The following is a 23,004-nucleotide window of genomic DNA, read 5'->3' as shown; positions in this document are numbered from 1 at the left end:
ACCATGCCACAAAGCACTCCACCAGCTCTCTGTACTCAGCTTCCTGTCCATCTCTGGTACACCCGACAACTGCAGAGTCATCTGAGTATTTCTGTAGATGACAGGTCTCTGATTTGTACTGGAAGTCTGAGGTGTACAGAGTGAAAAGGAATGGTGAGAGTACAGTCCCCTGTGGTGCTCCAATGTTACTGATCGCCTGGTTTGATGTGCAGTTCTTTAGCCTCACAAACTGTGGTCTGTTTGTCAGGTAGTCTTTAATCCAGGTGATAGTTGAGGCCCCCACCTGTGTCTTCTGGAGTTTCTGGCAAAGTACATCGGCTGAATTGTGTTAAATGCACAGGAGAAGTCAAAGAACATGACCCTCACAGTGCTGCCTGGTTAGTCCGGATGACAGTGGGTTGGTTGAAGCAGCTGGATGATGGCATCTTCAACTCCAACTCCATGGCGATAAGCAAACTGCAGCGGGTCCTGATATGTCCTAGTTTGCTTATTCAGGTGTACCAACAGGAGTCTCTCCAGGACCTTCATGATGTGGGATGTCAGGGCAACCGGTCTGTAGTCGTCATTGACTGATGGGTGAGTTTTCTTTGGAACTGGAACAAGGCAGGATGTCGTCCACAGGACTGGAATCTTCTCCTGGGCCAGGCTGAGGTTGAAGAGGTGCTGCAGAATCTCACAGAGCTGCTCTGCACAGGCCTTCAGTACTCTGGGGCTGACACCATCTGGACCTGCAGCCTTGTTCCTGTTCAGCCTCTCCAGCTGCCTCTTCACCTGACTTCTAGAGACAGATAGGTGGGAGGGGGAGGTAAATGGGGCTGCAGTATCTCCTGACTTGGTTGGACAGATTTATAGAACCAGAAGAGTCCATGACTGTGTTAGAGGTCAAAAGATCTGGCATGTGACAGGAAAATGTTGGATCAGAGGGGGATGGGTTATCTGATTGTTTGGGGACAGGCGAGGAGGATGCTGGGTTTGTTCTTGAACTGAACCTATTGAAGAACTTGTTCAGTTCATTGGCTGTTTCCAGGCTGCCATCTGTGCAATCCTTCCTCTGCTTGAAGCCTGTGCTCTTCTTCATCCCTGACCAGACATCTCTGATATTGTTCCTCTGTAGTTTGTTCTCCAGCTTCTTCCTGTATGCCTCCTTGCTGTCTCTGATCTTGATCTTCAGTTGCTTCTGTATACTCTTCAATAATTCCCTGTCTCCCTTCTTGAAGGTTCTTTTTTTCTCATTTAGCAGATTCTTCAGTTCACTAGTGATCCAGGGTTTGTTATTAGCGAAGCATCTCACTGTTCTGGTGGGTATGATGTTGTCCACACAGAGGTTTATATAGTCAGTGACACATCCAGTCATGGCATTGATGCCCTCTTCATATCCTTGGCAGAGTGTCATCCAATCTGTGGTATCAAAACAACTCTGCAGGGCTTCTTCAGCGTCCTGTATGTATGCATTATTTACATTTGCATAACACAAATCCAATGTCTTGTCTTCTCTGGTGGAGCAGCTGACAAAGTGTTGAAATGTTGGAAGTGTAGCAGAGAGCGAGGCATGATTAAAATCACCAGATATAGCCACAAATGCATTGGGGTGCTGGGTTTGTAGCTTAGCGACAACGGAACTGATGGCATCACATGCACTTTCAGCAATGGCTGAAGGTGGAATATAAACGGTTGCCAAGACAACATTGTTGAACTCTCTTGGCAAATGATATGGGCGACAACTTACTGCCAAGAGTTCAACATCTGGGCTGCAGAGACGACATTTCACTGAATCATGACCTGGATGGCACCATCTGTTGTTGACAAGCACTGCCACTCCACCTCCTTTTCTTTTCCCGCTCCTCTTCAGATCTCTGTCTGCACGTCCAGTCAAAAATCCTGGCAGAGAGACGCTGGAATCGGGGATATGGTCCTGCAGCCTTAGTGAAACACATGCCATTGCACTGCCGATACTCTGGCTGAGTCCTTGAAAGGGCTCTTAGTTCATCCATCTTGTTGGCCAGTGATCTCACATTGTCCATTATGATCGATGGAAGAGATTAGAGCTGCACAATATATCGAAAAATTGTCGTCATCGGGATAACAGGACGTGCGATAGGCCCATCACAAAGCACATCAAAAATGGCGATAAATGTTTGGTTCTAACATTTCCGTCCATGTCATACATCAACTTTTTGTAAACCAACTGTTTTTTACGCGGAAGTATTATTTGACCAATCAAATGTAGCCCTTTTGATATGCAGCCAATCCGATGGGTCAGTTCACGTAATACGCCCGGCCCCCGCCCCCTACGTAGACCCTTAGGATGGAAAGCAACACCCGAACTGAGTTAGCGGCACCGTTCCCTTGTTCGTCATGCTGGCTCAGACCAACAAATGCACTTTGCGCTGAGGTTTCTGGAATCAGCGCTGCTTTCAAACATGAGCGTGAGTCCGCTCTGTGTCTGTAATCATTTTTACCGGGCTGACTTCGACACGTGCCGGTGAACTATCCCACCTTCATGTTGCTAGTGTTCCACCGGGTGGTGATGTTAGCCCCAGGCTCCAGTTAGCTTCCAGCTAAAAGGCTACAGCACTCTCCTCCCAGTCGCACCCTGCTAAAGAGGGCCTAGAAAAGTTCCCCCACACATCAAAGTGATTTTTCATTTATGAGCATTTATAACCTTGTTAATCAGGATAGTTGATTTGCTGCTGCACATAAACTGTCAGTCAGAAGCTCTGCAAGCCGTTTATCTTAGAGGAGCTAGTTCAATTTGTTAGCTTGTTATCAGAATCATAGTTGCAGTTTCATCATCTGAGCTGCTTTTTAAGATCTAGGTAAACTTGCTCAATTTGGGGTTAAAACCAAACATTTTCACATATTTTCCATGTAGTTTTTTGCTAGTTCCTCTTCTGAAAGGTAGACAATTGTTTTTCTCTCAAAAATTTTTTAATTTTGGCCCACACAGTTCACTTTCCAATTGCAGCAACAGCCTTATATCATAACCACATAAGTGGAGAAAATGTTCAGTAGCAATGAGATAATTTGCTGTTGCATTTAAGTGATGTTAACTATTATTTAACATTTAAACTTACTGTCAGATATTTTTATTTATTTAAAAAACCCTGGTAAGGGATGTTTTTCTGTATTTGGAGCATCAGAAAAAGTTTTATGGTGGGGGTGATGTTATAGAGTCACTGAGAAACTGCATGCATGCAGTTTGTTGCTTTGCTGCTGATACAGTAGCAGGTGCAGCTGCATATTTTTTCAATAAAAATGTTATGTTGTAATGGAATTCATGCATTAGTTTTTGTTTGCTTTTAACCCAGAGCAGACATCACACGCCAGACGACATCAATACTGCATACTTTAGTATTTGTTCATTTATCGCAAGTAATATCAATTTCGCAATATTAAGCACTGTTGTCGAATATCGCAGGTTTTCCTAATATCGTGCAGCCCTAGAAGAGATGGTTTGAATTTCCTCTTTGTCTCTGTTTTGCTCCTGCTCTGCACCCACACTTCTTGCGTTTTAGCTCATTTGGGATTTGTGGCTTCAGTTGAGGTATTATTTCAGCCTTTCCAATGTTAATCAGCTGCTCCCGATTGTAAACCAGCTTGTTGCCAATGGTTACGCATCCTAACAAATGCTCAAAAAGTGAAAAAAATAGCAGTAAAAATTCTCTAAGCTTCACAGCACTAGAAACAGAAAAGTAACATGTCCAAAAAATACAGTTTTTCTTGAGAAACTAGAAGAAAAAATGTCCCCAAAAAAGGCAAAACTTACATACAGTCAACAGAGCTACTCAAACATGCAGCCACCCAGAGCAGCGCATTTCTGGAAACCCACCACCCAGTCGATCCAAGTCCAAGGAACGTTTTTTTGGCAAAGACGCTAATGATTTGGGGAACTACTGCCACCTACAGGCTTGGCATTTCCGTTAATGCGCTTCACAGTGCAATGGATTTATTTATTTATTTATTTATTTATTTATTTATTTATTTATTTGTTTATTTATTTAAGCTAGCTGAAAATGTGGTGGTGTGGAAAGATATTTGGTTTTAGAAAACCCGGCTACGTGTAGATGGCCTTATTCCCAGGATTCTAAGGAAACAATTAAGTAACATTTACTCCTACTGGAGACAAAGCACCACCAGAACCTTATATTTAGTTTTTCACACCAATGTGACAGAAACACACTGCCACTTGGCCTGCTGTTTGTTAGTGTGCTTTTTTTTCTCTTGGAGAAGATGAAAAAGAGCAGAATGGAGTGGGCAAGCTGATCCAGGAACAAGGGGAGGTGCGGTCTTGGAGTCAGTGCTGCTGCACATGCACGCATTATCCCTCATTCAATGTGTGCCAGTCTTTCTTCCACTGTCACTCTGTCGCTTTCCATCTCTCCCACATTCTCCTTTCATCCTCGACCTACTTTCCTCATGGTGGTGGGAGTCGCTAAACAACATGAAGCTAAGTGTGAAAAACACAAAGCAGAACTAGGACAAATTCACCATGCTGCACAGATCACTCTGGAGAATTGTGCCACTCCTCAATTCGCCATGCTGCTCACTCCGTCTGCCCTACAACTTTGTTTAGTGTTTAAACTCAGGAGCCCCTCGTGTTCCTGCATCAGCTCAGTCAACATGTTTTCTCCTTTTACCACCTTCTTCCTCTACTGCACTCTCACTCACCTCATACTTTTTATAAATATACAGAGTTGGGCTTAAGTTTAGGTAAGTGTGGGGAAAAGGGGTTTAAAGTAAGAATTATTTCACAAGTAGTCTACTGTACAAACGTTCTGAGTCAATTCTGTGTACTTTGCTGTTAAACAGCTAGACTTTCTTCTAATGTTGGTTTTTGTCTTATGAAAACTTCAGGATTTTTTAAGGTCTGACAGAATGTTCCTTTGGATTTTTGCTGAATTTTCAGATTTTAAATCAGTCATTTTCATTCAAGTAACCAGCCATTAGAGGAAAGTATTTTCTTTATTGATTCAAGAATGCAGTCGTTCAACCGCTATTGAAAAAACCTGGCTTGGATCACACTGCTTGCATATTACCACCTGATTTCCAAACTTCCATTTTTATCCAAAGTCATTGAGAAAGTGGTTCACACTCAACTCTCAATTCATCTGGATGATTACTGCCTCCTAGACCATTTCCAGTCTGGTTTCAGGCCTAACTACAGCACAGAATCTGCTCACGTTCATGTGCTAAACGACATTCTGGTCGCAACTGTAGACCTATCGGCTGCCTTCGACACAATCGACCATAACATCCTACATAGAGGCTTGAATTGTGGGCAGGAGAGAAAGGGGCCCCACTTGATTGGTTTCGGTCCTACCTGTTAGACAGACACTTTAGCGTCCACATTGACGACTGCTCCTCTCCATCAGTGCCACTACCCTGGGGGGTGCCTCAAGGTTCAATCTTGGGGCCACTCCTCATCTCAATTTACTTGTTACCACTGGGAATGATTTTGGCAAAACTTGGAATGAGTTACTACCTTTACGCAGACTGTCAGATTTATTTGGCTTTAAATAAACCTGATTCCACTCACCTACTCGTTGACTGCCTCTCTGAAGTCAAAAACTGGCTCTCGGCCAACTCTCTATGTCTCAATGAAAATAAGACAGACATTATTGTTTTTAATCCAATAAATCCCAAGCATTCACTTGACGAGACTTCTCTTCCATTGCTAAACCTGAAACCCTGTGTCACTAGTCTGGGAGTAAGATTCGACTCTGACCTGTCCATGACCTCACAAATTAATGCTACTGTCAAGTCCTGTTTCGTCCAACTGCGCCGTATCACCCGCTTAAAGTCCATAGTCAAGAGACCTCATCTGGAATCAATCATCCACGCTTTTATTATCTCACGATTGGACTATGCCAACTCGGTGCTCATTGGTGTTAAGGTCTCCTCCATTGAGCGTCTTCAGCGAGTACAGAATGCCGCAGCTAGATTCCTCCCAAATACCTCCAGACGTTGTCACATTACTCCCATCCTCGCCCGCTTACACTGGTTACCTGTGCAGTACCGGATACAGTTCAAAATCCTACTGTTTGTCTATAAAGCATTGAAAGGCCCAACTCCCACTTACCTCGCTGAACTAATAAAACCATATGCTCCTTCTAGGTCCCTTAGATCAGCAGATCAGCTACTACTGTGCATCCCGAAGATGCACTACAAATCTCGTGGTGAGCGAGCCTTCTCTTTTGCTGCCCCCAAACTCTGGAATGCCCTCCCCCTCTAAGTATGACAGGTCCCTTCACTAGGCCGTTTTAAGTCGGCACTGAAGACCTATTTTTATCACCTTGCTTTTGGTCATTGACCTACTTTTACTTACTTTTACTTAGGACTGATTGCCTTTGGTGTTTTATTCTGTTCTTTTCCCGCTTTTATTTTCTCATTTTTTTAGTACCGATCGCGCTTTTATTTATCTATTTTTAATCTTATTTGTAGATTGTTTGATTTTATTTCTTTTTTTACGGAGTTCCTCTGTTCCCTGCTGTACAACACTTTGGCCAGCTGCCATGCTGTTTTTAAATGTGCTCTATAAATAAACATGGTATGGTATGGTAAGTTAATTTTTTTATTTTCCAAACTGTCTATTCACACAATTGCACACCACTTGGACCAGTCACAGCAATGAACAATGTGACTTATTCATTACTACAGTAATCAGTGGGGCAGTCCGCCATACACTGTTGAAGAAGAAGAAGAAGAAGCAAATACACCTTTTTCAAAAGGACTTATATGTTGAATATAGAACAATTTCATAAAAGGGTATACTTTTTAAATAATACCTCCACAGGGCGTTAAGAGGTACAGTATTTCCTTTAAAAGCTTTATTTTAATTACAAAACAATCAAATTTTTACTTTGACAGACACGGCACTGGGTTTATGTTTACATCCACCAGCCAATAGAGGGCACCTTTGCGTTAAAAAGTCTGTTCGGCACAGCAAGGCTGGCACGGTGGAAAATGGTGGACTCAGCAAGTGAAGCAGCTGCTTCTGGTACCAGAAGATGTTCTAATGTTAAATACTGTTGTAAAAATCACCTATTGGTAGGAATTAGTCCTTACCCTGTACGATTCGTCACTGGACACGGTGTTGGCTGGTCACAAGTATCGGCAGTGAATCTGAACATCCCGATGGCTTGAAACCCTGCTCTATTGTTGCAACTACAACCTTTACAAACTAGATGTTGCTTTGGTGTTAATGTGCCATATTAAACCCTTAAGGGCCTCTATCTGCTCATGTCTCAAACAAATAAACCCAAGTTTAAATCATCCAAAGATGATGCCAAATCCACATTCCTGAGCCAACGCCACCTTTGTAGTTCTTCTCCATTACAACTCTAGCAATGTGTCCAGTGTGTCTCTATACACATAGAGTGCTGTGATTATCTGTGCCTAAACGCAGCCAAACCAATGGAAGACCTGCACTCTCGTTGTTGTACCACGTTCCTCTAGTCAACAAAGCTGTCCTCAACACTTGTTACAGTTTTTTTGCACCAAACGTCTTAGTTTTTAATGCAAAGTTGAATCATCTAACCTTGTTTCTACATCGGTTTGACCTTTTGGTTGCAATTCTTCGGTCAAGACCCCTTCTGGTCAAACTTCTTCTGACTGTAGATGGGTGTAGCTGGTCTGAGGGCACCGCTGAACATCTATTGAATGAAAATAAACAGTGTTGCCTGTTTCTTTGTGCTGGATAAAATGAGCTTGAACAGCTGATGTAGAATATCCCACCACCAAACACACACACACACACACACACACACACACACGCACGCACACTCGTCCACCACCAGTGCTTTGAATTCTTTGCATTGCAGAGACTAGTTGATGTAGTACAACAACCTTGTTGCTCGTTCCTGCCTGACGAGGTTTAGGCCTCCTACAGTTGTCTCAAGGAAAACATCACATAGTAGATGCAGCGTATTCTGCAGGATTTGCTTCTTGAATCTTTAAGGGCAAATACAGCCTGTAGATATGAGGAAACCAAAGTGAAAACCTGCTTAGTTTTACCAATAAGAAAACCAGAAAACATGTACTTGTTTACAGAAAACGATCCATCCAGTTTATGATTGGGATTAACTATTCAGTTTTTCATTCAGTAAGTTGTAATGGTAAACAAGTTTTAGAATAAATGAATGAATAGTCATAGTAAAACTGAACCCAGCATGATGTGCAGATATATAAGTCCCTCTTATCAGTCATCCTGCCCACTGCCATCTGTCCGTTCAGGCGTGAATTCCTCCCCTTGTGGATTTAGGCCAGTATAATCTGTTGCTGACTCACAGCAGAGATGATTTTTTTTTCAGGCCCACCCATTTTTGATTAAACTGACATTTTTTCCCTCTCCCTTGTCCTATCTAATGATGCATCTTCTCCCTAGTTACCATGGTGATGGGGATCCCCACAGTGAAGCGGAAGGTGAAGTCGTACCTGTCGGAGACTCTGCGTTCCCTAATAGACAAGCTTTCGGCGGAGGAGAAACTCGACTGTGTCATCATCGTGTTTGTTGGGGAGGTGAGAGCTCAAATATGACATGAGTCAGAGCACAACTCTTGTGCTTTTTAAAGATATTTGCTTATACGTGCAAAAATAAAAGCTTTTCGCTGTGCTTGTGTGATATCTGCAGACTGAGCAGGACTATGTTCACAGCGTGGTCGCTGACTTGGAGAAGGAGTGAGTAGACGTCTCCACAGGCACATCAAAGGTCAACATCCTAAGATCTGAAAGCTGAACTATTTCTTTCATTAGTTTTTCCACAGAGCTGAACTCGGGGTTGCTGGAGGTCATTTCCCCACCTGCTGCCTATTACCCTGATCTAACCAACCTCAAGGAGACTTTTGGAGACTCGAAAGAAAGAGTCCGGTAGGAACGACGCGCTTGTTGCACAGTTAGGTTTGAGGGTAACGTTGTTGTAAAGCTGTGACGAGGATAGCACAGAAATCAGAAGGATGAGTCAGGGGAAAGGAGCGAGGGAAGGACATGTAAGCTTTTAGGTGGGTTGACTGAGCGCTTAGTATTCCACAGGCATTTGTCAAAGTCAGATCAAGGTCATCAGCTGCAGCGCTCCTCATCACCGTTTCTCAGTGTGATCCTCTGCGCTTATCTTCTCTTTCTAGTTGACTTCATTAAAATCTATTTCTGGTGCAGTGGAGGCTTTTACAGTATGTACTCGGACAATAGCCTTCAGGAGCACCACGTTCTTTTAGTTTCACTCTGGGTGTTTGAAGACTCACATCTACTAGTTAGTATTTTATTTACCTGCATTCAGATCTGTTGCTAAGAAAACCATGGCTGCCTGCAGAGTAGCGATGTCCAACCACCTGGCTGAGCTTCAGCATTCGTGCTTGCACGTTGATGGTGTGTGATGAGTGTGTGTGATGGAGCCTTGTGTAGTCAGAAAGGTTTCTGTGCCAGCTCCCCCACAGGAACACCTGCAGTCATCTGTGAACAGCCCTCCGTGAGACGGCTACATCATTTGGATCTAACAATTAATGTGACAGCTGTGGTTTATAAATTATTCAGGCAAAGGCTGCTGTTGCATTGCTGTGTTTACACCTGAGGGTCCGGTTCTGCTTTTGTGTGTAAAGCAGTCTGATAAGAAAAGGAAAAAAAAAAAAAAAACATCCAGTAAGATACGTGTGTACTTTGTGTTTTGTGAGCTCATGAGTTTTATTTTTGACTCAGGTGGCGAACGAAGCAGAATCTGGATTATTCTTTTCTCATGATGTACGCCGTGAGCAAAGGGGTTTATTACGTCCAGGTAAGTTATTGAGCTGTTATCAGGCTTATAGGTGAATAAGTCACAACTGTGACCAAACAAACCCGAAAAAGCTGCTATTTATTAAAAGCAGCCATTTGTCTCAAGATTTAACGTGCTGTGAAAAGTAACTACTCATCCAGAACATAGGAGACAATAAACCTGTTGGAATAAACTACTTTCTGTGACTTACATTTGCCAGCTTCAACAGCGTTTTTTTTTAATTAATGTTTGAAATTTTGGTTTTACACGCGGCCAAAAACTAGAAAATAAATGACCTGAGCTACGTCCCACAGATGAGTGATTCACGCTGTTACACACCAAGTTTTCATTTTTACTCAGTGAGGTGAATCCAAACAAGGAAATTATGAAACCAAAAATATTTGCATAAAAGCCTTTTTGATAAAAGCATTTGTTTTATTTCAACTCATCAGAAAGGACACATAGCTGCCCTCTTAACTTAAAATCACTCCTCTCCATCACCTTATCATCATGTTCGTCTTTTGAAGTTCTAACTTTTAATCATTCCATTTTTTGTCCCGTTTATGGAACGTTTTATTGGCTTTAACAGCTCTCATATGGAAAGAAGAGGTGTGTTATAAGTAAATAATTTTATTTACTTGATGTCCGCTTCTGTAGTTCTCTAGTTTAGTGTACTCAGTTCAGAACAACCTGTGTGATCGTAGAAGAGTCTACCCACACCTCCCTTCATCTACAGCAACCCTCATCCTAGACGTGTATTTATCGCTACATTTGTCTCTTTGCTCCTGAAGCTGGAGGATGACATTGTGGCCAAGCCCAACTACTTTGCCACCATGAAGAATTTCGCTCTGCAGCTGTCATCAGAAGACTGGATGATCCTGGAGTTCTCTCAGCTCGGCTTCATTGGTACCAACTGTTACTCATCTGATCAACTTTTAACCTACAGAAAACACACAAAAGCTGACAAGTCAGAAAATGACAAAACATAGTTTTATTATTTTTATGCTTTTTGAGGAGCTGAATGTAAATGATGGAAATGTGCAGGGAAGAGATTATGCTTCTTTAGTCGGTACAATATGTTGATTTTTACAATATTTGTATTTTAGCCCTTAAATGTAACAACAGCATCTTTAAAGCTGACATTGAAGAAACTATTAGAGAATTATTACAATAGGCGCACAGAGACAAATGCCTCATCCTCTTGTCCGGTATTAATTGGTTTATTTAGATTTATTCAGGAGTAATTTGAGGTGAAACAGTAAATATTATTTTTATTTCATTGCTACTCATGAAAGAAAAAGTATTTTTACTTATACTAAAAATCTCCTTTGTTGGTGTTTAATTTTCTGTGCAGAAAATTCTCTGCAGTTGAGCAGCGAGTGAATGTTCATTTATACAGTTTTTATTTTTCTTTCTTGCAGGAAAAATGTTCCAGGCTCCAGACTTGAACCTCATAGTTGAGTTTATTTTTATGTTCTACAAAGAGAAGCCCATCGACTGGCTGCTGGACCACATTCTCTGGGTCAAAGTTTGCAACCCTGAGAAAGATGCGGTATGCGCCGAAATGTCTTTACAAATAAAAGATTCAGTCTTAAGTGGAATGAGTCATCTTATTCATTCATTTTGTTTTTTCTCCACAGAAACACTGCGAGCGACAGAAATCCAGCCTCCGCGTTCGATTTCGACCCTCGCTGTTTCAACACGTTGGACTCCATTCTTCTCTTGCTGGAAAGATTCAGAAGCTCACAGTGAGTCTGGTGTCATGAGTGTTGATGATCTTCAGAATCAGTGGAGGCCACTTCCTGTATAGAAACTGTGATTTTCCTTCTGTCTGCTGCTGTAGGATAAGGACTTCTTGAAGCCTCTGCTCCACAAGATGCATGTTAACCCTCCTGCAGAAGTCTCCACCTCCATGAAGGTAAACACCAGAGTCAACACGCCTGCTCTAATTTCATCATTTGGATACCAAGAGTTCCCCTAGAATAAATGAATAAAAGTGAATTTGCTAAATAAAAACAAGAACAAACATTTTGCGTTATGCAGGTGTATCAGGGTCACACACTGGAGAAGACATACCTCGGAGAAGATTTTTTCTGGGCCATCACTCCCACTGCTGGAGACTACATCCTCTTCAGATTTGACAGGCCTGTTAGCATAGAGAGGTAAACGCATGAAAATATTTAACAATTGCTGTTTTAGATTTAAAATTTCACTAAGATGAACAGATTTTCACCTATTTTAATTACCTGTCCTTTACTGATTGAGGTCGTGTTTGTGTGCATGTGTGTGTGTGTGCGTGCGTGCACGCCTTTGGAGATTAGCATGAGCTAATGTGAGTGCTCTAAACTCTGTATTCTCAGGCTGCTTTGCTTTGGTGGTGCAGTAGAGAAGGGAGATGGTGAAACATAAAGAGATCAAACTCAGACTGAGAGTTAGTTTATGATGCTTTTTTATTGATTGATGCCAATTTTTCTGGTCTTGTTCCTCATCAGCACATTGTTTTCTTCTGCAGTTCTTCTACTGACAAATGAGCACATCCTAAAAATCACAATGATTCAAATATGATAGCAGGGAAGTTGTTTTTTCCCCTCTTAACAGTCCACTCTAGCCTCCCGGCTATGGGTTACCTGTGGTTTTTGCATTCAGATCATTCCTTCAGTTTCTCAGAAACCTGCAGGGATTCTTCAGCTCTTCACAGATGAAAAAGCAGAAGTATCAGAATTCATAAAGCTGCAGGAAGTGTAGCTTTGACATTAACCTGATTTCTTAAAATCTTTTAGAAAAAAAAAACACAAAATACATCCATCTACATATAAGCTCTGAGATGCAAAGGCTCATTTTATTTACATGTTTGTTTGCTAAAAAATGTGAGAACGTTACTTTGTGGATGAAAATAATGAGATGAATGCTTGATTTGATTGGCAGGTTTCTGTTTCGCAGCGGTAACCAGGAGCACCCAGGGGACAAGATTGAGAACACCACAGTAGAAATACTACCTTCATCGGTAGGGAAACCCCACCTCACTCCACCCAAAAACACACACACAGTCTGCCGCCCTTCTCTGGTGAGGTGTGCAAAAGGCTGGGATTAGATTACGTTGAGTGGCTGCTCTTTTGGACGTAGTGTATTGATTTTTGGGGGCAGAAATGTGAGCAGGACAAAATAACTGGCTCCGCCAGCACTGGTAGGCTCTGATGCTGCAGTCTTTATTTTCAGTGTAACATAAAAAACAAAAGAAAGAAAAAAGAACACTTTGCTGCTCACATTTGTTTGGCAGCTGTTGAAAAAGCTGGTGTTAATTCTGTCCTTAAATGTTAGGAGGGCGGATTGTTGAACAAAGACAAGTACAAGAGAACCGAAGATCGTTTTTACAGGATCGGTAAGTGCGTCCAACACTCTGACCTGAGTTTATGGGAACAAACTCATCAGGTTACACACACTGACGGCAGCATTATATTTGCGTTTTTGCTTACATGTTTACTTAGGTAACTTTGAGAAAGGTGTGGCAGAAGGAGCGGTAGATCCCTCCTTCAATCCCGTTGTGGCGCTTCGCCTGTCAGTGCTCAAAGACTCTGCTGTGTGGGCCATCCTCAGTGAAGTAAGTGACTAATATCAGATGCAAATAGGGCTGCTCAATTAATCAAATTTTAATCCCAATTACGATCTGAGTTTCGAACAATTACAAAAACAAAACGAACCGATTATTTTCTCCTCCCTCTTGCGCTGCTCCAAGTTGCAAATCAAGCACTATTCCCACATTGTTGCCAACTTAGCAAATTAGTTGCTATTTCCAACATCTTTTCAGACCCTCTTCTAGACTTTTTTAATTTTAAAAGTGCCTAGCGAACAATGTAGAAACATCTCTGGTAACGTTTAATTACTTTCTGGAAAACTGTTGTTGACATTTCCTGCAGGTTAGCAAAACACTCCGCCTGCGCTCCGGACCGTCTTTCCGGACATTAGGAAAGGGAATGATGTAGTGATGTGTTGGTCACAAAAAAAAAAAATGCTCTCAGAGCCGGCTTCCTCTTGGATTAACCGGAGTGAGTGACACACACCGTACCTGCAGGCTCCTGAGCCGCTAAAAACGGGTTTGGTGTGTGTGTGTGTGTGTGTGTGTGCGTGTGCGTGTGTGTGTGTGGCGCAGCGCAACTCCGATTGCTGTGGCTGGGACAATCATTACATTAACCGATGGGACCTGTAAATAAATAGTTTAGAAATAGAAGAAATAAGTTTCTCACGCTGACAAATATGAATTACTGTAAATCCTCTAATATTAGCCTGTATTCAATTAACGGCCGGGTACCATGTTTTGGCCGGTGTCTGAGTCGGCGGAGGTGAATAATGGCCGGTTTTTTATAGTGGCCGGGTGGAATGTGGTAACAAGCAAGTACCACGGGGGGGGCGGTTATGTCATCTGTCTCACTTTTGATTTGCCAGTGATAGACCGCAAGGGTAACTTTAACCGTGCGGAGACGAAGAGGAGGCGAAAATTTGATATCAAGTTCAAAGAGAACGTGCTGATTATGCTGCAGAACACTCTGGGGAGCAGTAGGGGTTGTACGAACTAGTCACTAGTCGACTTCACTGCTCTATAGAGACTTTTTATGCCTGTCATCGACTAGTCGCTGTCACGTGATAATGACCGGCAAGATGCAGTCCTCGGAAAAGACAGCAGCCTGCTGTCAGCAGGTGACAAGCTCCTGCGCGTCGGGAGGCAACGCGTTGTGCCAGAGCGTTGCCCGCCGTAAAACGCCGCCGTAAAACTGACGCCCGCCGTAAAACGGACATTTAACCAAATTGTGACCTTTACCCTCTTGCAATTTAACCTTCCCATCCTAACCTTAACCAGCTTGCGCATGCAAAGCTCTGATTGTTGATGCGCTCCAGACATCTGCGTCCTGAGCACGGCCACAGTAACATTATCAAATCAGGTGTCGCCACCTCAAAAACTAATTTAACACGCGATCGTTCATGTCGCCACATTTCCTTTTATGTTTTCTGTCTTTTATTCTTTTATTTGTGCCTGACGCTTTTCGCTGCTGTGGAGTGGAGCGCATCACCTGTTTTGTCCTCCAATAACTTCACCTCACTGATGCGGCCGCCAAGCAGCGAGCACTCCGCTGTTTTTGCGGTCGGTAGATCTTTTAGAACTGCAGTTCAAAGGTAACTCATGAGGTGAATATATATGAACCCAGGTAGCAGTTTTTCTTTAGGATTGAGAGGAGATGCAGGAAGATAATAAACAGGCAGGACAGAAAAATTGTCAAATAAAAACAAGTTAGTTTTTGTACCTGGTGGTTGCAACAAACAGACACCACTGAAGGTAATCAGAAGTGAGGAACAGAAAATGAAATAATTATTTTAATGTTTAGAGCAGCAGGAACTCCGAGAGGCTGCAGGCGCATCAGTGAGTTTGCGGCCGCTGCGCAGGGGGAGGGGGGAAGATGGCTGATGCAGAAACTACCGTTGTTAAAAGAAATGTGTTTAACTCTGAAAATGTGGGCTCAATTTTAATTGTCAAAAACTCCAGCGAACCATTAGTTAATTTTGCTCAAATAGAAATAGAGGCCTGCCTCTAATACTGGCCCTCTTTCCAATAAAGGCTTGGAGCTTGATGAGCTTGAGTCAAATACAGGCCCGGGCCTGTATTAGAGGATTTACGGTAATCTCTCTTGAGGACACGTTGCTAGTGTACACACACGTACAGCACCGCTTGACAGGACTAAATAAATATTATGCAACATTTTGTGACCATCACTAAAACATATATGTTTATATGTTTTTTATTTATGTTATGAATACCACTGTATAATTCAGTATTTGCAAGATATTGGTTGGATATTTGGGCCTGTATTGGTTAGGCTTAAATGAGTTAAATCTCAGCCCTTTGGGTCATAAACTATGAGCTAGTGTGTTGGCCTTTTTATACTAGGAGTCAGGAGTTGTTTTTTGATTATCTTGTTGCTTTCTTTTTCTTTCTTTTCATCCTGATTGTGCCTTGAGCAATTTTATGACCGAATAAATAAACAAACAAATAAAATCAACATTAATTGATAAATCGTCTTAAATAATCGAGATCTCAATTTCAGTCACAATAATCATGATTTTCATTTTTGCCATAATCGAGCAGCCCCATAGATGCAAACCTCCTCCTTGCTGTAACCATTTACTCAGACATGTGGTTCTCCATTTTCTCTTTGCAGATACATATAAAGAGAATATCGGGATGATTTTTCTGATGGAGGTACATGAATCACGGCCCCTGGAGAGCCAGGATCTCCCGGACTGCTTATGCAGGGTCACTGGCACCTAGCAACCAGCAGTGAAGCTATTAGAGCTTAGTCGCTCGTCCCAGCTTGTCTAAGAAACGCCTCCTCTCTGTCTCTTTGTTTTTAATGTTGTTTTTTTTGTTGTTGTTTTTTTTACCTGATGTACTTCATTCATCATTAATCTGTTTCTCAATCTTCCTTAGTGCATTTATCAATTTGAGAGAATGTGAATACTACTGTCTGCTACCAAGGATGGAGGGTGTGAGGACATCTGCTCCCAGCTCTGGCTCTTAAAGGGAGTGTGTTGTTCAGCAGCTTTGGAAACAATCAGATAACTCCTGGAGGAATGAAGTAGGGGAGAACCAGTCACCTGGCCAGTAGAGTCGATGCTGCCAAATCCCTGTACTTTACTCAATGCTGCCACATGTGGGTCAGCTGGGGCATTGCACTCTCTCTGGCGCCTCAGCAAACCCAGTGATGATCAAGAATGTTGTCCTCACTAGTGGCCAGTTGCTCTGTGTTCTCTGCAGTGATCCAGACACGCCCCCTAGGTCAACTCTAGTCCAGACAATTGTTATTTCCTCACGAGTTTTAAACGTTTTTAGTTCTGAAACAAACTCGACACAAGCTTATTGTTCCCAAATCCATCTCTGTGATCATAGGGAAGTTTAGTGGTAACTACCAGAATCCGTGAAGGAGACCAGTTCCACCAGAACGTCAGCTGTTTCCCTCTTGTTGTCCCCCAGGCTGTGTGTGACCTCTGTGTTTATTTATAGTCAGTCATTCAGACACCGCCTTGGCAACATGTTCAGGATGAAATATATTGTTATAATGATATATTATTACAGCTATGACTGACGATCTATGAAGGTGACTTAATTTATTTGAAATAAATCTTTAATTTATACAAGAGGTAAAATATATTTTTATTCTAAGAGATGTTTATGGTAGTTTGGTCTGTGTTTTTATGTACTTTTTTAAAATCTTGAATGGCTTATTCTGTAAATTTTATTTTCATTGTAAAAACTACTTTGAAAGTTGTAACTGAAACCGTTTATTTTCACTGCGTAAGAACGGAGTAGTTGGGAAGTTGTGAACGGCTTCCGCTGAAGAGGACGAAAGTTTCAATCAGAGAAATGTGCCTTATGTCCAGATCTCTTGAAGTTGCCCCATCGACATCTCTGAAAATCACCCCTCTCAATTTTCGACTACACATCTGATTGCTGGATATGTTAATAATTTAGAAAAATGACCCACAGAATGGGATTGCATGTGGAGAATATTTAAATGCTAATTGAAAGTAGTGAACAAGGTGGTTTTACCAGTTCACCATCTGACATAGCGATGTTTGCACTGCTTTTTTATTTTTAGATCACATCAGCCATCTTTGTACCTCAAATAGTTTATTTTTTCCAAGTCCTCTTTAGAGTTGATTTACCCATTTTGGTTGCTTTGAATGTACAAAACATGACTACTGATCCTTAGAGTGCACCACTGAATGTACATATATTTACAATATATGTGTATACTGCAACGAGCATCATATTTTCTATCACTTTTCCTTTCCCAACTTAGTGTGTTTTGTGAATGTGGCCAATGATGAGTGAAATCTATTTGTGATGGAAATTTAACAGGTTTAATATTTTAGTAGTTTCCCCGGAGTGCCTGTTGGTAGATTTAGTCTCAGATTGATTCTTGCATATCATGCTTATTAGCATGAGCAATTTTTTAATGTTAATAAAATGTTTTAAACGAGGTTCCGTCAGGCCTGATCAAACGATTAACTGAAGCTGGACTCAGATGAGTCTCTGGATCTTTCTACTTCTCATGCCATTTAAAGAGGAGAACTGTAATATTTTGAAAGGACGTTTGACTACTACTTTGATCAGCTTTTATGGCTGTCTAGATACAAGCAGGAAATGAGTGCATGCAAGGACAAGAAATCCTGAGATTTCCTTGTTCTTTTTAAGGAAAGTTAAATCCATAATTTTGAGAAAGTAAAATTAAAATGAATATCTTTATTTAAATGTTACCATAACCCATCAGTTCATGTGCCTTCCATCGTGTTCATATGTTTGCCTGATTCTAATGTTTTATTGGCATAATTTTACATGAACATTTTAAAATAAATGAGTAAAGTTGGTAGAAGTAACTCATTTTGCGTTGTGATTTTGTTCTACTTACATCCCTCATCCCCATTTTCGATGTTTATTTCTATTTAATTTTGATCTAAATTCTTTAAATACTTGTAAAACAAACTGAAATTTATTTTCATCTAGAGATTTCATGATGAACTACAAACCTTCCCAGCATGCACTTCTACTTCTGTTTTCCCAGCATGCATTTTCCCCACTGCAATGGCCGCTTGGTTTTTATAACCAACATGTCATATATGTTCACCCTCTAATTTTGGCATATTTGAGATAGTTTTAGGCGATATAAATTTAATGCCGAACAATGCCGAAATATTACGAGGATAAAGAGGAGGATACGCGAGCCTGCGCCGGCGTTAGGGAGGACTTTAAGGCTTGTCTTCTTCAGCATGACTGTGTTGTGAAGGTAAGCAGGAGGTTACCTTGACTAAACCCGTTACAAACCTTAACTAGTTATATAACAGTTTTTGTCTTTTTATTTAAACCAAATTTATGAAACATTAAGTTTTTAGGATAGATGTATTATAGAGAATGTCATTTTAAAAACGACTTAATTATAGCCGCGTCAAGCCTAATAATTTTATATACATTTTCACGACTTGTGTCGTGTTTTCAATTTAAAAAAAGTGAGTTTGATACAACTTTTTTTTTATTTCGTTGGCCTCCTGTAATTCGGCATTATTCATACTAATTATTTCACCCGACAGCTTGTAGAAAGGCTTTGTTCTCGTTTGCTAGCTCACTTGCTAATTCTGTTGAAATTATCAACATAAGCAACATTACTATCGTTGGCCGTTAGCTTATGGCCCACACACACACACACACACACATATATGTATATATGTATGTATGTATGTATGTATATATATATATATATATATATATATATATATTCAGACAGATCCAGAATAGTCTCTTTATTTGACAGGAGGGAAAGAAGCCCAGTGACTGTCTTAAGGAAGGCCACTGCAAAGCTCTGCAGACATCATTTTTCGAGTGCAAGAGGTCCCTGGTAAGTCTATAATACTAATAGCTTTGCAGTTGTATATTTCCGTAACTGCAAAAGATGATGTACAAATGTGAATGAAAGAATTAAGCGTTCTGATGCATGTCTGTTTGCCGTTTGCAGCTGGATACAAGATCAAGGTTCAGAGGGAGGAAAGGATACTGATGACCTATTTCTACTGTTAGGGTGGAAACCAGTGGAACACCTTTTTCAGCAATACGGATGCTTCTTCTGAGGGACATGTGTGGCAGCAAAAGACCAAAACATACAAATATACTTGGAGCAGGATTCCAGTTTCAGACCACAGATTGAAGCTTGAATATTTTTAAGGAAAGGTTTATTCTGGATGGATGTGTGTGGTGTATGGATAGAAAAAATGTTAATAAATGAACAAAGTAAAAATTTCCATTGCTTTGTTACGTTTTTCAACATCACAAAGATGAAAGTGAATGTAGTAAATTCATCTTATAGCCGTGGACGTAACCAGAGTAGAAATAATATCTAATTAAGTCCAGTTACTTCAAAGCAGCCATCATCATCTGCTTAAACCTCTCCAGGTCCACCTTCTTCATGATAAAAGCCTTGTGAGTCTTCTTCAGAAACCCCACAGTGTCCACCACCATCATTCCTCTGGTGTGAGTCCCCGTCAGCTCCACGCTGACTGGGTAACAGTCGCTTTCTATGATGAACGAATCATCTAGAGCGGCCGCCATGGCGTACGAGTCACAGGAGATGAAGCCTGCACCAGCGACACACTCTTTCTGGAAGCGTTCTGTTTTTGCCGCTTCAATGCTGTGCTGGAAAATTTGAGACATGAAGCGAGCTTTGTGGCTGTCCTGCGCCAACCAGGTGTCACAGAACTCCTGAAGAGAGAAAAATACAAACGGTTGCAGCATTTTCCATAAATGGGGTAAAAACGTAAGAGAGAAAATTACCCAGGATAGCTTGTTGTGGCAGGTGAACTCCCAGCAGGCCAAGTAGGTGGGACACTGGTATTCATTCAGCACGATGTACGCAGCTTCTGGATCTGCGGTGAAATTAAACTCCCCACATACTGAAGTGTTTCCTCGAGCTGCATCACAATATTGACCAAGACATGACTTATTAGCTTAGTTTAAATGTTTAATAAAAACTAACAATAAAAATGTGTTACAAGTGAGGCCGGGATTCGATTATCACAAAAAAAATCTTTAATGCAAATCCAGCTTTAATCTGCCTTTTTTTTAATCTAACGAGTGATGAATTTGTGACTCTAAGCTGAAGAAACCAACAGCAAAAGGCAGGAAGCAGACAGCTGCAGACTTAAGCAAAAACAGAAAGAAATGTTATGACAGCGCTGAATGTTTGCAGATACAGGAAGCAGAAAAGTGTTTGCAGCAAATTTGGGGTAAGATGAGAGGAAATACACTTTGCTCTTTTAGACTCATAAAACAACAAAACTAAAGAAAACACACATTAAATTGCATTAGAGCATTTCTCTTGTTTTCAGTTAAGCATTCAAAACCTCTGTGCTTACATGACGTCCATTTTCATAACAAAAATAGATCTAAACATAATTTAAGATGCTTTTATGTCGTCACATCACTAAAACTAGAGACTGACTGGTTTCCACTCACACTCCGTGTTTCCTCCCATGATGTAAAGCCCTCTGAGTTTGCTTGGCAGAGACGGCTCCATCCTCACGGCCAGAGCCAAGTTGGTGAGAGGAGCTGTAGCGACCAGAGACACCTGGGACAGATACGTGGACTCGATAAACCATGCCGTGAGGCAGACACCTTGTCTACTTTTAAGACTAGGCTTAAAACATTTTTATATGATAGGGCCTATGGTTAAAATCTGATGTTAGCCTAGATCTGGACAAGTGGGGGAGTAGAGGGAGGTGGAGTGTACAGTCGGTAAAGACGGCTCTCCCTTGCCCTGTCTCCAACATGCCTCCATCTAAAAGGCTAGGTTATCCAGAGTTATCTCTGTAGTTATGCTGCTATAGGCTTAGACTGCTGGAGGACACACTGACCACTTTTCACACTCTACTGCTTTATTCTACAATCTGCTCTTTAACTGTATTATTTCCTGCTATTCCAGCTGTTAACTTATTTTTTCTCTAAGTGTTTTTCTCCCCAGAAGAAGCTACAACGATGTTCTGCTGAGCTGTGGTGCCCACGTAGAGCGGGCCATCAGCTTGAACACTGTTGCTAACCACTTAATCATTCTCCCTCTCCTGATGCTAACATTTTACTTTCTTTGACATTGAATGTGCTACTACTAGTTTACCCGTTTAATTACAGATTCACTAGGATAAATACAATAAAGTTTATCCCTCACCGAATAGAATATTTACTAAGAAATCACAATGTAACCATAGAAACACTACTTGGTATATATAATGTGTGTGTGGATGTGTGTTTGTGTGTGGGTGGGCTGGTGTTGGCGTATGTGTGTGTCTGCTCTGTCTTCTCAATCCCCAGTGAGTCGTGGAGGATGGCTACATATACTGAGCCAGGATTCTCTGGAGGTTTCTTCCTGTTAAAAGGGAGTTTTCCTCTCCACTGTCGCTAAATGCTTGCCTAGTACGAGGATTGCTGTGAAGTCCCTGACACCAGTCAGTGACCTGATGCAATCTGCTGGGTTCCTTATACAGGAAACTTTTTTCTGATTGGCTTAATGAACTGACCTGTATTGGAATGTTTACTGTTTGAAGTGCCTTGAGACGACTCGTCATGATTTGGCGATATATAAATAAACTTGAATTGAATAAACACACAAGGAACAAAAATCAGCTGTTTTCTCCAACTCTCACCTCTCCTGGATTCTCATTAATGATCCTGATCATAGCCGACACCGCGTTCTCCTTCTGAAGGAGGTCCAGACCAGGAGCGTTTGGGTCAGGAGCGTCTCCCAGCCCGTCCTGACCGTGGAAGTGTCCTGCATTGATGCGGCTTCCAACCAAAGGTTTACTAGCTCCTTTAAACACTGGGATCTGGTTCAAAAGGGTTAATATTTCAGTTCAATAGAAAATAAATTCTGTTTATAATAAAGATTATTTTATTACTCTTTTAAACCCAAAACAATCCAACTGATTAAGTCAAACTTAGCAAAAATGGGCCACTTTCTTTGACTTTTAAAAACTGGTGGATCAGTGAGATCTTTGTAGCCTCCTGGATCTCATCTCTCTCCATACTTGACCCACCTCCTTTAGCTTGTTGCAGGCCTGCAGAACTCTCAGGGCGTTCCTGCACACGTGCTCCACCGCCGTGTTTCCGTGCACGCAGGTGACCCCCAGGACCTTCACACGAGGGGCGGCCAGCGCCAACATGATGGCCTGAGCGTCGTCCACGCCACAGTCCACATCCACCAGCAGCTTCTTACTCATCATTAAACCTGAAGATTTATCCTCTTCAGTAATGAAGTTTATTTTATTATCAATAACTTTATAAAGAATCTGAAACATTTACATGAAATAAAACTTACCTAAAAGCTGTCTGGTAAAACAATCTGAAATGTGAGGAGTTCCTGCTGGAAATGAGCCGACGACACGCTGAAAACAACCTTTGAGCAGATTGAAAATGCTGAATCAAGACTGGGAAAGCTGAGGGACGTTATAAAAAAAAAGTGAGAAATTAATATATAATCTGAAAGTAAAAGTGAAGAAAACAACAAACGTCTCACAAATAAATAAAAACAAGTGAATTAATATTATATTTTTTTAAATAACAGCAGATCTATAGATTAACAAACTTTGTTATTAGCGATCTGCTGCAGTATCTACAGTACAAAGATCAAGTCAGTCTGTACAGTGTGCTGTTACACAGCCACTCCAGTTTTTAAAAGTGT

General features: G+C 41.4%; 3 protein-coding genes across 4 annotated transcripts in view; 2 read left to right on the top strand and 1 right to left on the bottom strand.

Moving 5' to 3' along the window:
• mgat4a (alpha-1,3-mannosyl-glycoprotein 4-beta-N-acetylglucosaminyltransferase A) overlaps window positions 1-18,166 on the top strand; it is a 39,795-nt gene extending 21,629 nt beyond the window's left edge. Inside the window, exons 4-16 of the mRNA XM_015966140.3 lie at window positions 8,384-8,517; window positions 8,630-8,676; window positions 8,752-8,865; window positions 9,688-9,763; window positions 10,534-10,648; window positions 11,164-11,294; window positions 11,383-11,490; window positions 11,586-11,660; window positions 11,786-11,904; window positions 12,668-12,746; window positions 13,061-13,121; window positions 13,228-13,340; window positions 15,949-18,166. Coding sequence (XP_015821626.1) covers window positions 8,384-8,517; window positions 8,630-8,676; window positions 8,752-8,865; window positions 9,688-9,763; window positions 10,534-10,648; window positions 11,164-11,294; window positions 11,383-11,490; window positions 11,586-11,660; window positions 11,786-11,904; window positions 12,668-12,746; window positions 13,061-13,121; window positions 13,228-13,340; window positions 15,949-15,975 — 1,199 coding nt within the window. The 3' untranslated portion in view covers window positions 15,976-18,166. The remainder of the gene's footprint in view (window positions 1-8,383; window positions 8,518-8,629; window positions 8,677-8,751; window positions 8,866-9,687; window positions 9,764-10,533; window positions 10,649-11,163; window positions 11,295-11,382; window positions 11,491-11,585; window positions 11,661-11,785; window positions 11,905-12,667; window positions 12,747-13,060; window positions 13,122-13,227; window positions 13,341-15,948) is intronic.
• A 127-nt stretch (window positions 18,167-18,293) lies between these two features.
• Window positions 18,294-19,581, top strand: coa5 (cytochrome C oxidase assembly factor 5). Its single transcript, XM_015966145.3, has 3 exons — window positions 18,294-18,573; window positions 19,096-19,179; window positions 19,297-19,581. The coding sequence occupies exons 1-3, from the start codon at window positions 18,472-18,474 to the stop codon at window positions 19,336-19,338; spliced, it is 228 nt and encodes a 75-aa protein (XP_015821631.1). The 5' UTR covers window positions 18,294-18,471; the 3' UTR covers window positions 19,339-19,581.
• Window positions 19,494-22,974, bottom strand: LOC129152182 (inosine-uridine preferring nucleoside hydrolase). Of its 2 annotated transcripts, none has more exons than XM_015966144.3 (6): window positions 22,642-22,974; window positions 22,361-22,566; window positions 21,971-22,150; window positions 20,790-20,901; window positions 20,109-20,245; window positions 19,494-20,036 (listed from the first exon to the last, which is right to left on the bottom strand). In XM_015966144.3, exons 2-6 carry the CDS (start codon window positions 22,544-22,546, stop codon window positions 19,689-19,691), a joined length of 963 nt encoding a protein of 320 aa, XP_015821630.1. In that variant the 5' UTR covers window positions 22,547-22,566; window positions 22,642-22,974; the 3' UTR covers window positions 19,494-19,688. The 2 variants fall into 2 exon arrangements, with proteins under 2 accessions (XP_015821630.1, XP_015821629.1); XM_015966143.3 differs by having other exon boundaries at window positions 22,361-22,551.
• Window positions 22,975-23,004: the final 30 nt, after the last annotated feature.

The sequence above is a fragment of the Nothobranchius furzeri genome, chromosome 14 (assembly GCF_043380555.1).
Source record: "Nothobranchius furzeri strain GRZ-AD chromosome 14, NfurGRZ-RIMD1, whole genome shotgun sequence".
NCBI classification, from domain to species: Eukaryota; Metazoa; Chordata; class Actinopteri; order Cyprinodontiformes; family Nothobranchiidae; genus Nothobranchius; species Nothobranchius furzeri.
This window is presented reverse-complemented; position numbering and strand designations above follow the sequence as displayed.

Coding starts and splice junctions, on each gene's coding strand:
- coa5 (XM_015966145.3), top strand. CDS start 18,472: ATGCCGAAATATTACGAGGATAAAGAGGAGGATACGCGAGCCTGCGCC. Junction 18,574..19,095: donor AGCATGACTGTGTTGTGAAG/GTAAGCAGGAGG, acceptor TTTATTTGACAG/GAGGGAAAGAAGCCCAGTGA. Junction 19,180..19,296: donor TCGAGTGCAAGAGGTCCCTG/GTAAGTCTATAA, acceptor TGCCGTTTGCAG/CTGGATACAAGATCAAGGTT.
- LOC129152182 (XM_015966144.3), bottom strand. CDS start 22,546: ATGATGAGTAAGAAGCTGCTGGTGGATGTGGACTGTGGCGTGGACGAC. Junction 22,151..22,360: donor CCTGCAACAAGCTAAAGGAG/GTGGGTCAAGTA, acceptor CTTTTGAACCAG/ATCCCAGTGTTTAAAGGAGC. Junction 20,037..20,108: donor GCCACAACAAGCTATCCTGG/GTAATTTTCTCT, acceptor TTCTCTCTTCAG/GAGTTCTGTGACACCTGGTT.